This window comes from Sinohyriopsis cumingii, chromosome 17 (assembly GCF_028554795.1).
Source record: "Sinohyriopsis cumingii isolate HCF-2022 chromosome 17, ASM2855479v2, whole genome shotgun sequence".
In the NCBI taxonomy this organism is placed as follows: Eukaryota; Metazoa; Mollusca; class Bivalvia; order Unionida; family Unionidae; genus Sinohyriopsis; species Sinohyriopsis cumingii.
In genome coordinates, this window is record NC_142977.1 from 22249973 (window position 1) to 22266574 (window position 16602).

Genomic DNA, 16602 nt, shown 5'->3' on the forward strand with positions numbered 1-16602 from the left:
GGACATGCGTGATGCCAACATCGTCACTTTGTACAAAAACAAAGGAGACCGTAGCGACTGCAACAACTATCGGGGCATCTCCCTCCTCAGCATCGTCGGAAAGGCCTTCGCCCGTGTTGCCTTGGCACGCTTGCAGATCCTAGCCTCCCGCGTCTACCCAGAATCCCAGTGTGGATTTCGAGCCGGCAGGTCAACTGTAGACATGATCTTCTCACTACGTCAGCTGCAGGAGAAGTGTCGCGAGCAGCGGATGCCCCTCTACGTTGCCTTCATAGACCTGACGAAGGCGTTTGACATGGTTAGTCGGAGTGGACTCTTCAGACTTCTGCAGAAGATCGGCTGCCCCCCACGTCTGCTTGCTGTCATTATGTCGTTCCACGAGAACATGCACAGCACAGTGTGCTTCAATGGCGCAACATCTGAAGCATTCCCAGTCGTTAGCGGAGTCAAACAAGGCTGTGTCCTTGCACCGACGCTCTTTGCCATCTTCTTCTCCATGCTTCTCCAGTACGCATTCAAGGACTGCAGCGAGGGAGTGTACATTCATACCAGGGCTGACGGCAAGCTGTTCAACATCGCCCGTCTCCGTGCTAAGACTAAAGTCACAGAGGTACTCATCCGTGAATTGCTCTTTGCCGACGATGCAGCCTTGACATCACACACGGAAGATGGACTTCAGCAGCTGGTATGCTGCCTCTCCCATGCATGTAAGGAATTTGGACTGACCATCAGTTTGAAGAAAACAAATGTCATGGCACAGGACACAGACTCCCCTCCCTCTGTCTCCATCGATGGGTACAATTTGGAAGTTGTCGAGAACTTCACATACCTCGGGTCTAACATCTCCAGCTCACTCTCCATTGATTCTGAGGTGGGCGGCAGGATTGCCAAGGCAGCAGCAGTGATGGCCAGACTTAACCAGAGGGTCTGGAACAACCCCAACCTCACAGAGAAGACCAAACTGCGTGTCTACCAAGCGTGCGTGCTCAGCTCACTTCTCTACAGCAGCGAAACATGGACCCCCTATGCAAGACACGAGAGGAAACTCAACAGCTTCCACCTGAGATGTCTGCGGCGCATTCTGCACATCCAGTGGCAGGACAAAGTACCCAACACAGAGGTTCTAGAACGCGCCAACATGAACAGCATGTTCTCCATACTCAGCGAGAGGCGCCTTCGCTGGCTCGGCCATGTCAAGAGAATGGACCCAGGTCGCATTCCCAAGGACCTGTTATATGGGGAGTTAGCAGAAGGTGCACGACCAACTGGACGACCACATCTGCGCTACAATGATGTTTGCAAGAAGGATATGAAGACAGCAAACATCAATGTCAACGACTGGGAGAGCTGTGCAAACAACCGTTCCAGCTGGCGTCTAGCTGTCAGGCAGGAGTTCAAAACGCAGAGGAAAAGAGAAGAATAAAGCAAGCTGAAAAGAGAGCTAAAAAGAAGGATAAGCAAAAGCGTACTTTGGAGCTATGCCATCATCTCTCGTAGACGGACGGATGCCAAGATATCACCCATTATTCAAGGCAAAGTAAATTTATTATTGCGACATACTCACTTACCCATTTAACCTTGGGATCGAGGTCACGTAAACAGAGATTTGGAGTCAGGTTTAGCTTGCAACTGTTCATTTTGCTTATATGTCCTAAATCCTTTAATGGGTTCTGTTCATTCCTGAGTTGAATAACTATGCGGCAAAGATAATTCATATCGGGACGCGGTAATACGTCACTTTGATCTTGTATTAGTTGTAGAAGATTTGCTTTAAGAGTGCGTTAAGGTTGCGTAACGTGTTTCATTTGCTTATGCTTCATAACCCCTTTGATGGATACGTTCATTCTAGTTGGAGTATATAATTCGATAGAAGTCAATCCCAACTGCAAACAGCATAGACACTGATCTGCCGTCTTTGTGCGCTGACAGGTCAGGGTCAATGTTGTTTCGTCTACTAATTGCTTGTAAAAATAAATTCATAGACCCAGATCTGCTGACGTATTAAGCCACAACAGTTTATAGTGTGTTCACCTTATGACCCAAGGTATGCAGTTTGTAGTTGTACTCGCCTAAAATGAGATTAAAAACGTTATGTTTCATACTTGCACAAATAATATTCAGTTTGGGATACCCCCACTCACCGTTAGGAGTCAAATTATCAACGTTTACATAAGTGGTTTGAGCTTGGTTCAACGTGCAGGTTCATGGTTTCGTCACTGATACCTTATATAAACGTAGTCAAATATACAATTGAAAGACTTTTCAATGTTGGGAATTACTAGCATTTCAGTTGGTTTTCTCGTGAAACTTGACTAAAAGAAAACTACATTTCTCTGCAAACGATGTACTAAATTTTCTATTCAAGAAAAAATAACCCACAAAATTACGGTACAGTATGAGCACCACTCATAAATAACATCTGGAAGTAAATCACTTAAAATAATTTTGGTTAACTTTGATACTGTTTTGGAAATTAATAATTAAATCATTTGAATCGTTTGGAATCCTTCGTTGGTCACCATAAATGTCTATACTAATCTAAACAAGTTATATCTTTTTTTAAAATCAGATACTAGATTTCTGGTTAGGAGAGTGCGTTAGAGAATTTAAGACTCTTCAGGGATATTAATGCTCAAGCGAAACACGAAATACGGAGAAAAAAATGTCGATTTTTTGACAGTGGCATTCACTGAGAGAAACGTAGTTGTTAAATAAATACTAGTCTAAACAGTTTTTTTCGTGGCCTGGCATGAATTAATGGATATTTTGCTCACAACTGAAATTGTGTTTGCATCTGCTCTCGCAGATTGTGATGGATTGCCATGAAATTTAGTAACCTTACACCCATCACGTATTGACAAATCACCTTGAGTTGTTGCCCTTCCTGACTTCAAATCCCCATGAAACTTGATAATTGTTGTGGTCATCATCGAAGTTAGAGTTATGGCCTCTTTTTGTCTGCAGCTGAGTGCAGTGTGACTGAATATTGTGAATGCAACATGTTTTGAGCTTTTATTTTAATTAATGTATTGCTGAATCTGTGAGTTTCTATGACTTGCATAATAGTTACTGCTTTCTATTTACTTACATTAGGATATACTTTATGGCGTATTTTTGCAGTTGCAGTGGATTATTGTGAAATTTTGCGCATGGTATGGTCATTGTCAAAAGATATGAATCTTCTGTATTTACACAATTTTAAGATATAAAAAAAAACGTCTAAAATGAGCGCAACACAACCGCAAAGTTTTCTCTAGTATTTTTTCTGCACAGGTATATAATTTAAACTGTACATGTGAAACGCTTAAATTGCGGGACCTTCTGAGACCTCAACAAGCGGTTCCGTTCTATAGACACCTACTTGTTTATGCCACTATCCCCACCCCACCCAAACGATAATAAACGATATTTCTGTATCCACCCTTGGTAATTGACCTATCATCAACTTTAATCGCCGCGTAAAGCTCACCTGAATGAAGTTATCTCGTTTAACCTGGTGTTCACCTGCCAACGTTATCAAGACCGTGTTGGCTTGTCTACATTGTAACATGACTCGTATCTTCATAGACTGCTATCATGACATAGGTGGTGGCTTGGCTGCCGAGTAGCATGCCCCTGTCTCTTGACTACGTTGAACAGTTGACCTTATATATATATATATATATATATATATATATATATATATATATATATATATATATATATATATATATATATATATATATAAGGAATAGAGCATCTCCCCTAGATTCACTACAGCAGTCAACCCGGACCGCCATTACCAGGATTCGAACCCGTAGCCTACTATTTGTGAGTCAGGAATGCTAACCACTGAGTCACAGAGATAGTGAAAGTGAAAGTAAAATAAATACATTGTAAAATCTAAAATCAAATCTTAAAGGGGGACTCGGGTATTCACTCCATCCAATATATGGCATTGTAGAGAAAAAATTACAATCACGAAAAGACAAACAAACAGACAAATAGAGAAGAATGATATACATTGTCACGTCCTTCTGCTTACATGTGTGTCCGTTTGTCTACCAAGTTTGTCTTTCATCCGGTCTGACCCTCTCCTTTCCTGTATGTATGTTTTAATACGGCTTTATTAAACAACCCAATACGTAAGTAGTGACCGCTCGTTTTTCTTCTTTGGGTATAATTTAAATAGTGTACACGTAATTCAGTTATATATTAATAAGGGTTACTATTGCTCTCATAGGTCTGACACAAAGTAAAAATTAAAAGGTAATTTGAAAGAAATAAAACATTTATAAAAGCTTGTTTATTAAGTAGAACGCATAATGCGGAACACCTCGGGTTTGTCCGTATGCATTACACTTGGCTGAAAAACTTGTCGTGTTCTAGATATGGGTCACGTCCATGTCTCTATACCCGAACTCTGCATATGTTAATTTCTGTACCTATTACAGAAACCATTCCTGAGAATACTATTAATCTCAAGAACCTCTACAGTGACTTCATATTTCACTCTGTAAAAGCGTTAGCTGTATCTTTTCTGACATGATTGACTACATCATGTAGAGGAAATAGGAGTTACGTGTCTTTCCCAAAGAAACAATGAGGCAGTCGACCCGTGCTGGATTCTGTAAGTATCGAACCCGCGACCCTTATATTATTCCAACGCTCTATCAAATGAGCTACCGCGATTCCCTGTTTAGTCGATAATGATGGGCTTGTATCATTCTGAGGTCGCTGTTTTGATTTCACGTGCATGCATTACTTGGTATTTTGTTAAACAATAGTCTGGGTTTTTTTCAGTATCTTGAGAAGCGATTCAACAGGGCCACACGTGTATGTGCTTCCATCATATTTATGCTAAACATGGTAAGGAAATTGTAACGTTTGTGTCTCGCTGTGATAATTTCATCAAGAAACATCATTAAGGTTAATATTAATTTGCAGACAAGAATAATGCTCTTTCGCTGTAAAAGGTATTTTATATTATTTTTCATTTATGTAATTTTTCTTTTATTGTTGAAATGTTCCATTCCATTTAATCTCGACTTAGAACATATTAAAATTGGCATAGTGTCTAGTGTACATATATAGAGCTTTATATTTTTATGGTTTTGAAAAATCAAAAGAGCTCGAAATCATATCATTCAGACTCAAGTTTTACTGCACTTTAAAAATGTGTTCACAAATTAGATATATTTGATGGTTTTGCACCATCGTTGAGAGCACAGGAGTTGTTTCAAATATGCAAGTCATGTACAATGAGGTTAAAATTATATTATCAACAAATTGTTCATTCGAAGTCTTTCTCTCCGATCATCCTCCACAATTCCTAAAGATTATTAAAACAGAAAAATGAACTGTGTTACGTAACATAGTCCTAAATAATATTTTTACACGCATGTTGTCTTTTCACAGTGCCAATCAAACACCCACATAAGCGTGGCTTGAAGTCATATGTTTTCCCATATTTCCAAGGACTTCAAAACAAAAGTAGTTATCAATTTCAAGGATTTTACTACAAAATGATTTTCTCTAATCATCAAAATGACCACACATAACTAAACTCTGATTTCACACTTGGATGGTTTTTTCTTGTTTACCATTTGTATGATTCATCAGTAAGCCTTTCTGAGCCGAATACTAGTCATTCGCGCCATGCAATACAAACGACGATCAAAAGCACAAAATACAAAGACTTATTTCCATTTAAAATTACTCAACACGTATTTGTAAAAAATATCCAGAGAATTCCCTAAATTTCCATTTAACGAAACTAATCCATGCTATGATAAAGTCTCTTAAATCATGTACATTTTCACGCCTGCTTTTATAAATTAGCTAATGTTTAGTGATCACTGGACAAAGTACAGAAATAAAAACTAGTTTTCATTCAAATGAGGCGATTTTATCACAGGTTGAATTAGTTTGACCTTGGTACCCTTGGTGCTGATCATTTAGTCCACATAATTAATTTCAAGATAGTGCCTAAACAATTTATCTATAAAACAATTTTATTATATAACAAATATATCTTTATTTCGCGCATATTTGTTGTACATGATTCTTTATTTACACTTTACGCTTAGACTGGAAGCTTTAATTAGGAAACTGAATAAAAGAAAATTCTTGCAGAACGTAGCGCAACTTTCATGCTATCTTATTTTACATTTTTCAGTTGTTGTATATGGGTGTGGTGCTGTACGCCCCCGCTCTGGCACTTAATTCAGGTAGGAAAACAGTCCATCAGCAAGTATTATGTGATAACTTTTTCTTTCTATTTTAAAACACGATTCTTCTCACAGTCTTTTATTTGTCCTTAGAATAGGGTTGTATTGGGAGTTGGGGTGTATTGAAAAAATGATGTTAATAGGATTGGGGGGGGGGACGAATGTTGCATCTTCACAACATACAATAATGCATAGATAGAAAGTCAAAATATAAACTTGAACACTTTAGATTTATATATCTCTAATTGATACTATTGATAATCTGAAACGTACCTCGGGTAAAATGTTAGCGATGGCATGAAACTTCTCAAGTGACTCCTAAGATTTACTTAGGTGAAACAAATATAAAGTAGTTATAAATCATTTCAGTTGTACAGCACAATGCCATTATTGTTTTATACTAAAAAGAGCGATATATATTGGATTTTGCAAGGAAAAGACATTCCCCATCTTCTGTATATCGTCCAAGATGCTCTCCCCTTGGTAAAGAAATACTGACTGCTAATTGTAATTTTCGATATCTATGCCCACGCTCTGAATACCCAAATCTCTAAGGAAAGAATAATATGCGTCATATTGTATAATAAAACGAAAAATAATAACTGACAACTAAGGAGGTTAATGTTACATAAATTTCGACTTTGATTCAAGATTTCAGCCTAAACTGAATTGTATTTTCTCAGCTGCCGTCTTTTTTGCATTATATATTGTGGCGTGGACAACCAGCCGGCGTTGAATTACCCCGTAGTATTAACATTGTTTTGTATATATATATATATATATATATATATATATATATATATATATATATATATATATATATATATATATATATATATATATATACACACTTATATATTTATTCTTATTTACAGTGACGGGGTTGTCGCTGGAACTGTCAATTGTCGCAATCGGTGTAGTCTGTACCTTCTATACAGCCTTGGTAATCTTCCTTTCTCTCTCTCTCTCTCTCTCTCTCTCTCTCTCTCTCTCTCTCTTTTGCTAGAAAACTGCTGTATTCCTACTGCTCATGAATAAAAACACCTGTAAAAATAGGGATACAAAAATAGAATCTAAAAATCGCATATCTAAATACCCACTTGAAAATTAAATAATCCACAGCATATATAGACAAAAATGATAAGTGAAATTAGAAAATAAACATGTTTTTAAACAAATGTATTTAGACCAAGTACCTGCGCTGCAGAGAGATCTCAAGGATACGTTCTGAGACAAGTAATCAGCATTTAGACTTGCAAACAAAGAATGGATATATATATATATATATATATATATATATATATATATATATATATATATATATATATATAGGGAAAAGTTAATCCAACAGAGTTTTAAGTAAAACCAACGAATAATTTAATTGATTAATTTACGTTCATATTACCAACTGATGAACTACATATATCCACAGGGAGGGCTCAAAGCAGTCGTTTGGTCAGACACGTTCCAGACATTTGTGGTAATGGCAGGTCTCATAGCCGTCATCGTACAGGGGGCGATTGACCTTGGAGGTATAGGAAATGTATGGTCAATCGCTTATAATGGAGATAGAATAAAGTTCCTTGAGTGAGTTTTTCTTCCTTCTTTTTTTTTTTTTTTCGTTTTTTTTTGTGTTTTTGTTTAAGGAGCTCTCTACAGATATTATGAACTTTTGAGAGAGTGGTGAGTGCAAGGTGAAGCTGTTTACATTTGCAACATGCACAATACCCCTATGTTACTTTCATGTACAGTGGCTGAAATTGCTTTTGATATTGTACTTGTGGACACTGTACATGATCTGAGCACACAGATAACTGAAATCACGGCTCCCTTATGCTCAAAAGATCAGCCAAAAATACATTATATTTAACTGTTATTAAAATAGGGAAAATTAATTTTTCTAGACTACATACTATCAGCTTATGAAAGTGCAATTAATGAATTACCAAATATGCCAATATGAAAAAAGCTATCGGCTCCTTTTTAACAATTTACCTCTGAAATCCAGGAAGTGAAAATGGCTAAGAGAAAGCAGTATTTTGAAAGGTGCACATCTGACATAAGGCCAAACTGTATACTCTATAGCTCATACACATCAATCATATACCAAAATAAAGGGAATTAAAAGTTCTTTGAGCAATACCTAAGATAAACAAGGTCTTTTTTAAATAGCCACTATAACCAGTGAATACAAACTGAGGAAATTGTTCTCTTTAAAAATCTAACCCAGTGCAAAATACAAAACTGTAGAGATTTCGAAAAACACGAACTACTGATACTGCTCTCACTGTAATTGTCATTTGTGACGAGCTAAGTGTAATTGGCATCGTCATCAAATATATCACTTTGCGACAAGTTAAGAGAAGACCATCATCATCATCATCATCATCATCATCAATTCTACAATAAATCACTTTGTGACAAGCTAGTTGTAGTTGTTGTCATCATCATCAACTATATCACTATCTGACAAATAGAAGACCAATCCGCTTGCTTCTCTGACAGATGTTTTCGTAATTAACCTGTGTGATAGGCTCTTCTTTGACTATCCTGTTTCCACTTACACCACGAAACTTATGCATATTAAGGGCTGAAGTCTAAACAATTACTGATGTATAGAACAAAATATATTTCGACGCATAGCTGTTAATCTAGGTACTACTTCCACTTCAGACACACTTTGAAACTTCTTACTGCACGCTATAATATCTTTAAACAGGTGAAGATAGACTGACTTTCTCTCTCTCTCTCTCTCTCTCTCTTCTATTTTATCGTGTATGTTCGTAAACGTTTGTTTGAAAATGATGGTACGTGTAAATATTTCAATAAATTCATTCTTCAGCTGGAATGCAGATCCAACAACTCGGCATTCTGTGTGGTCCTTGATCATTGGTTCTTATTTCGGTCAGCTGACCATTTATGCAGCCAATCAGACCATGATTCAGAGATACCTTGCCATCAAGGATCCAAAGAATTCTCAAAGGTGAGTTACATAAAAGTATTCGATGGAACAAAATGGATAACATTAGCATCACTCCATGCACAGTTTTAACGGAAATAATTTCCTTTGGTTGCGCTAATCGACTGGCAAGTGTATTCTCAATTGACAAACATTTTGCTTAGTTCACACCTAATATTACGCTTTGTTTGTAAGCGTCTATTAGTACTGGTAATTTATAAAATTTTCATATTTTAACAATTAGAATCGTACAACCCATATAAGTGGATCAGAGGTGGAAAAATTCTATACATTCATGATTACCACTGCGTTTATAATTAAAACAGCAAAGTTGCTACGTCCGATAAACTTGGAACGTGAAGTATATTTCTTGGTGGGATTATACGCCTGACACGTGTTACCCTTCTTTTGCGCGATTTTAACCCTAATTTGTAAATTGACCCATACTCATCGCTTACAATAAGACTTTTATTTAATCAGGGTAGCGTTTTGGAGGTCTGACCAAAACGAGGCAGTTCCGATCAAACTTTCATGACGCGAAATATGTTCCTGCTTAGGTATCCAAATTGCTTTAGTCAAACGAGACACGAAGGATGTCTTCACCTTTTCATTTGCAATTCAAACTATTCATATTTCACATCATAAAAGAAAAAAAGGTTTCGTTCATTTTGATTTAACAAGTACATTTATACTGAGCAGCAAGCAAAATTGTTTGGGTTCCACCCTGTTAGACAAGTGTTATGGTTTGTTATTTTCCATTGGTTTTATTTCTAAGAACCTTTATGACCAGATAAAATTTTAAAGCATTTTAGGGCATGTGATTTTAAACAATAAAGTGTAATAATCTGTTTTAAAGATTTTATACATTTTACCGTTATATTTCATGATATATACATTCTACAGAATTGTAACATCTTTACCTTTTATATTTTATCTTGAAGTATTTCGTGTTTACAGTTATATGCAAGAGTTATCTCCCTAATCGATTTCCGCAACATTTCGTTATTACAACATTTAAACAAGATATTTCGGCAATAAAAAACTTAGTCTGTAGAAGTCTTTTTTTATTATTTTTCTCAGCCACCATACGTGGTGTAAGAGGTATATAGACCATCGGTTTTGGCGTTGGTTCAGATCATGTTCACTGGAGCTGAAAAAATGTGATTTCAATTTTAGCCCTGGCCGATTCATACCAAATACTTATAAAAACAAATAGTGCTAACAGCTGCCTCTCCTAGCGCTCAGCATTAATAGGTTAGTGTTAGGACTGGTCGGCCTAGTCTCAGGATCATGAGACTTGATGGGACATCTTGCTACATATCTGTGGCATGATGCGCCAGTGCAAGACATCACTATAAACTGCCACACTGTAGATAGACATCGTAGCGATATTACTAAAAAATTGTTAAAGCTATTTTAAAATTCCCAATCACGAACACACACACACACACACACACGCGCGTTTCTTTGGCCTAATTTTCATCACTCTTCAGAAATAGGTTACTATTCGGCAGATCAATCCTTCTGTTAATTTTCACCCCGAAAGGTTTTAACTCAAGGACATTTGAGCCGAAATTTACATTTTGGGGGTTTCATCTCGATCAGTCAAATTTTCTTGATCTAGGTGTCACTAAATTTAATATGTAACTAAACTTGGGCACAAGAGACTCCCGTATGGTGCTCGAGCCCAAAGGTCAAACATCAAGGTCAAAAGAGCTACAATTGTAACTTGTTGGTTCCATGGGATAAGTATTCTTTCCTCATGTTCCCCCCCCCCCCCCCAGTAATCAACTTCCTAGTTGCATTACATTTGAGCAAGGGCAGTACCCTATTAAGTTTATGACTGATATATATGTTATTGATAGTAGAAAGTCACTGGCCTCGAAATTTTAAAATTATTTTAGTTGTACATTAATAACAGCTACTATTAGTCCATTGGATGACTCCTATCCCCTCTACTTTGTCAGAAAACTCTTTCCATTTATATTTCACGACCAAAAGAACTGTCGAATATGCAAATGGACATTATGGTTAGACACAAGTTTGGACTAGGTGTAACTAACATATTGAATATTGTAAAAACATTTCCATCAAGTACTAATGTTACTTTCAAAGAACTTGATTCTGGTTTAACGTTTTACACCTACAGTTTTCCTTCCTGACAATGTCTTTCCACACAGTTTGGCTGTAGGATGAATGGTTCTTCTGTACGGTGTAATTTCTGAGAATTTACAACTGCTAGGTGTTTAAAAATTACATTAAAATGAGAGTGTCAGTTAGTATCACTAACAAAAGATTAGTTCATCTCAGCAAAATAAAATGTGTAAAATACCAAAACACATATAATAATTACCGACAATATATGATATCCGTCAATACCGCTCCCGTGGCCTACGTGTTTAGAGCGTCCGCCCCGGATGCTGGAGGTCTCAAGTTTGAACCCCGGCCGAGTGATACCAAAGACCTAGAAAAATAGTACTAGCCGCTGCCTCGCTTGGCGCTCAGCATTTAGAGGTTAGTGTTAGAACTGGTCGGCCTAGTGTAAAGATAGCTTGACCGGGTGGGACATGATGCTAAATGACTTCGACATGATATTCCAGTGCTAGATGCCACTCTAAACTGCCACACTGCAGACATCGAAGCGATATAACTGAAAAATTAAAAAAATTAAAGCTACGTTAATAATCTAAATCACACAAACACACAACCACACACACACACACACACACAACGTTGGTCACAACTCAGAACATACTGGTTTGATGTGATAGATACAAATAACTCAATTTCCTATTGTTTTTGCATAACTTTGTATTGTTATCTCTCTCGTTGTAAATCCCCCCTAGTGATTCTCACATGCAGGAATCCAGAACTATTCGTAGATTTTGTGTGAAATGTTTGTTTGTATTTGCAGATATGTTTTGCCCTGACGAAGAGCTTGTTTAGTCACCAAAAAATCCTGCTTTGCAATAAATCTGATTAAAATCAGATCTCCACTGTCCTCGGTGAGGATCTTACAGTGGCCGCTTAGATGTCTTGTTCTGGTGACCTGTGTTATTATCATAATCGCTAATTTTATTAGCCAATCAGATGAAGCATATCTTCGCATCTGGGGGATTGAGCAGTATAGCAGAAGAGCATCAATGTGTACCACTCGATTTGAATCACTTTCAAATTTCTGAAAGCTGCATTCCATTGGCTTACTCAAAGGTCACCAGAACACGACCTCTAAGCGGTCGCTGTCAGATCTTCACCCAGGACAGTGGATATCTGATTTTAATCCGTTTGGCTTTGTAATCTGAGCCGCTATCAGAGAGACAGACAGACAGACAGATAAAAAGTCATTAAAATACTAAAACTTTGTGTTTGGAGATAATGATATACATATGTTGCTACAAATATTTACATGTAACATGAACGAAAGTAATCACAAAACATTAGTCCACACTTCGAGGCACAATCTTGTTCACTACGTCTGTAAATACCTTTACACCATTGTCATGTGAAATACTTTTGATTTTGACTTACACCAATCTGATCTTTCATTTGCATAAAAACATATACGTTTTAAGCACATTTTCACCTAATGATTTTACCAAACATTAAGATTTGGCATCCTTTTCGCAACATTTTCCCTTGCGTCGTTATCGTTTCAGTTTAAAATAAATTTCGTTCACCTCATAGATAGTGCTCCCTTTAAAAAAAAAACATGAAGACGTAAATAACATGAATAGGTTCTATTATATTGCGTCATAAAAATGCATCTTCATTAGGTCAAATGATTTTTTGCATAATATTCATATAATATTTTACAGGGCACTGTACATTAACCTGCCATGTACCATAATTCTGTCGACGGTTGTGTGTATCGTTGGTTTGGTCAGTTACTCCACGTATCATTCATGTGACCCGTTTTTACTCGGACATGTTAGAGCACGAGATCAAGTAAGTATGTGGAAACGGATCCAGAATTAGTCTACTAGTAACATGTGCATGCCTTTAATCAGAGATTAATTAGATAGATGAAAGGATGAAACAGGTATAGAGGTAGATAGATGGATGGATAGACAGACAGAAGAATTAAGAGATGGATAGATGGACATATGGTCATTCAGGTCGATAAATCGAAGGATTGATTAAGTGATTGATCCGCCCAGATACATGCATCCATTCGTATTAATGAAACTTATTCAGTTCTATCACCTGCCATTTTAGAAACTACAACACATGTATGACAATATTGAAATTTATTCAGTCCTGTCACCTGCCATTTTAGAAACTACAACAAATGTATGACAATGTTGAAACTTATTCAGTCCTGTCACCTGCCATTTTAGAAACTACAACAAATGTATGACAATATTGAAATTTATTCAGTCCTGTCACCTGCCATTTTAGAAACTACAACAAATGTATGACAATACTGAAACTTATTCAGTCCTGTCACCTGCTATTTTAAAAACTACAACACATGTATGACAATATTGAAATTTATTCAGTCCTGTCACCTGCCATTTTAGAAACTACAACAAATGTATGGTAATATTGAAACTTATTGAGTCCTGTCACCTGCCATTTTAGAAACTACAACAAATGTATGACAATATTGAAATTTATTCAGTCCTGTCACCTGCCATTTTAGAAACTACAAAAAAAAATAATAAAAAAACAAAAAAAAAAAAAACAAAAAAAAAAAACAAAAAGAAACCCAACAAAAGCTGTATGATATGAATGTTCCAAAGAAATCGCTATACAGATGCACATGTACCTTGAAATGTTATATTTCGAGGGAGGGAAGATGCATCTTGTAAACGTAATCAACTGACCTGAAATTCAAGGCGATGGGGTGGGGCATCCTTTAAGCAATATTACCCTCTCAACAATTTACTGTTTACTGTATTAGAACTATTGCTTATCTGAAAAGCGCTCCAGTGCTTGAAAATAACCGGTTCAAATATACTAAACGAGCGTAAGATACACATTTGTTTTGGTACATGTACTAGATGGGAGGGGGATGTTACCTTTTGACATTGCTATATAACCAATAAGGCTGTATTTAAATGAGATCAACAGTTTTCGTTCTAAAAGTTTTATGAAGAAATCAAAGCGCAATAAATTTTACATGAGAATTGTTGTGTATCCTTTTCAGCTAACTTTGACTTGTGGGTACGATGTTTTCTCATTTTAAGTTCGCTGATGGAGAATGCATTCAATACCTTACATGTCTCATCACTGTTGGTCTGTCGTTGTAACTCGGATATGTTAATGGTTCCTTACATGTTCCAATTGTCAGACAAGCGGTTAACGTTCATGCACTTGGCTTATCATGTAAAACAATTAGATAAGTATCCTTCCTCAAAAGTACGGTTTTTTTTTCTTCTTCCCATGCGGTCCTGTAGAACGTATGAAATCGACTGGAAAAATCACATTAGCTTGGAAAAAGTCCACGGGAAACGAATATTTATGTTTAATTTGTGATTTTGTGATGAGCTTGTGGTGCCATGGGTGACTGCTGAGTGTATGGATGAAAAATGTATGTTGGCACATGGACGTCATCATTTTATATAATGGAGCAAGGTCGTGCTACAACACCTTTGTCATAGGACACATCATCACGTTTGTCTTCATTCGTCTTTGGGGAGGTGGGTACATCACAGCTTTCCTTGCCTAATTCGTCTTTTTAGAGGGACGTTTCTGCTCAAAATGATCTTTCTTTCTTGGAGTATTCTTTCTTTTTTAGTATACTGTCTCTTAGATGATCTTCCTCATTCCGTCTTTGAAAGGAGGGTGACAATGGTTTCTATATGAATCTCTCAGTTCCTCTTCAAAATCGATATAGTGATCTTCCTGCTAAACAACTCTGAGGGTATTAGGTAACACAGAATATCGCCGCTTTGATTCTTTTTTCACCTTGGAACGGTCGCATCATTTCATGATGTTGAACCATTCAATTTGTTACGCCTATGGTACCTCTATCACTATCTACACATATTGACACTAACCTTGATATCGAGGCAAATTCAAAATTGTTTCCCAAGGTTTCGAGCTAAACAAACTCTTCATCAGGGGAATGGTCAGCGTACAAACACTAAGCACAAAATCTAAGATACAATCTGGACTTATACATGCTAGAATCGCTAGGAGAAATTCGCAAAAGATAGAAAAATAACAAGTGGTGTAGCAATAATAACGAGTGGTGTAACAACAATAACGAGTGGTGTAACAAAAAAACGAGTGATGTAACAATAATAACGAGTGGTGTAACAATAATAACGAGTGGTGTAACAATAATAACAAGTTGGGCTTTTGTGTAAAACAACAAGATGAATTAACCTAATTTCAGGATGTGAATAAACTAGGGAAACACAGCGTAACGAAATATCAAAGCATGGAAACACAGCGTAACGAAATATCAAACCATGGAAACACAGCGTAACGAAATATCAAAGCGATCTACAAAATTTTCTAAAGAAATTATATTCCGATAGAGCTATGCATCGAGGTTCGAAAAGAAACATGTCACAAGAATGGTGTAATATGATAATGGACAAGAACTATAATAATAATAATAATAATAATACATGCAACTGTTTGAGTAAATATTATCATAAAAATGACGTACAAATGAAAAACTGAAGACTGGATGTAATTTTGATAAGACTGCAACAGAAAGATAGACTTTTCATTGAGGTTGATTTATCAATGAGTGTTCAATTATAGTACCCGGTATCGTTCCTTAAGTGTGTGTTCTACGTCTCTTCACTGCAGGTCTGATTCAGTCGGTAGCATCTTGAGGGACCGACTAACTGCTCAGTCGAGTTCTGGTGGCAGGTGACTATCACAGTGATATTGGTGAGAAATATGGCTTTTGTGTTTATTGATTCGCTTTCTGAAGTCAAGAGTGTTGAGAGCATACAAAGGGACACATAACCTGCATGTCAAAAGATAGATTGCATGTTCTGACTAATATTTTAGCTAACTCTTTCTGTCAAACTTCGAAACGATTCGGTCTAGGGTATATGTTTTCAAATTAGGCTACCGGTATGTGCATGAATCTGTAGTCATGCTTGAAGTTATTTTGGTATGAACCAGATGGTCCGCAAGATTATTAGGTCTACGGTATATATAATCCCAATGGAAGAAAATAATGTCATTTAGTTCTATATTCAATATGTGAAGAACAACCAAATATCACACTTTTCTCAGAGATTTACAGAGTAATTCAAAAATATACGTCATCAATCACAACGTTTGGGGAGACTCAAGACTAGTTCTCACAAAATAAAAGTGAAGAAATGTGTCATATCTGTGAAGAGAGAGGATGCGGATTTTATCTACAACGTCAAAAGGAAAACAAACTCTAAGAAATGAAAAATCATGTCCCGAGACAAAAGCAAAGGTATATGTTGTCGTTGTCAAGATAAAGGTCATTGG

At 36.7% G+C, this 16602-nt stretch overlaps 1 protein-coding gene across 2 annotated transcripts in view; it reads left to right on the forward strand.

The window, feature by feature from the left end:
• The window catches only part of LOC149777918 (sodium-coupled monocarboxylate transporter 1-like), a 56181-nt gene that overhangs the window by 19077 nt on the left and 20502 nt on the right, over positions 1-16602 (forward strand). For both annotated transcript variants that reach the window (XR_016415483.1, XM_089939014.1), the window contains exons 2-7: positions 4783-4848; positions 6158-6209; positions 7085-7152; positions 7642-7796; positions 9052-9192; positions 12984-13113. Coding sequence is in view for 1 of the 2 variants with exons in the window: in XM_089939014.1 (XP_089795140.1) it covers positions 4783-4848; positions 6158-6209; positions 7085-7152; positions 7642-7796; positions 9052-9192; positions 12984-13113 (612 nt within the window). In the remaining variant the exon portion in view is untranslated. The remainder of the gene's footprint in view (positions 1-4782; positions 4849-6157; positions 6210-7084; positions 7153-7641; positions 7797-9051; positions 9193-12983; positions 13114-16602) is intronic.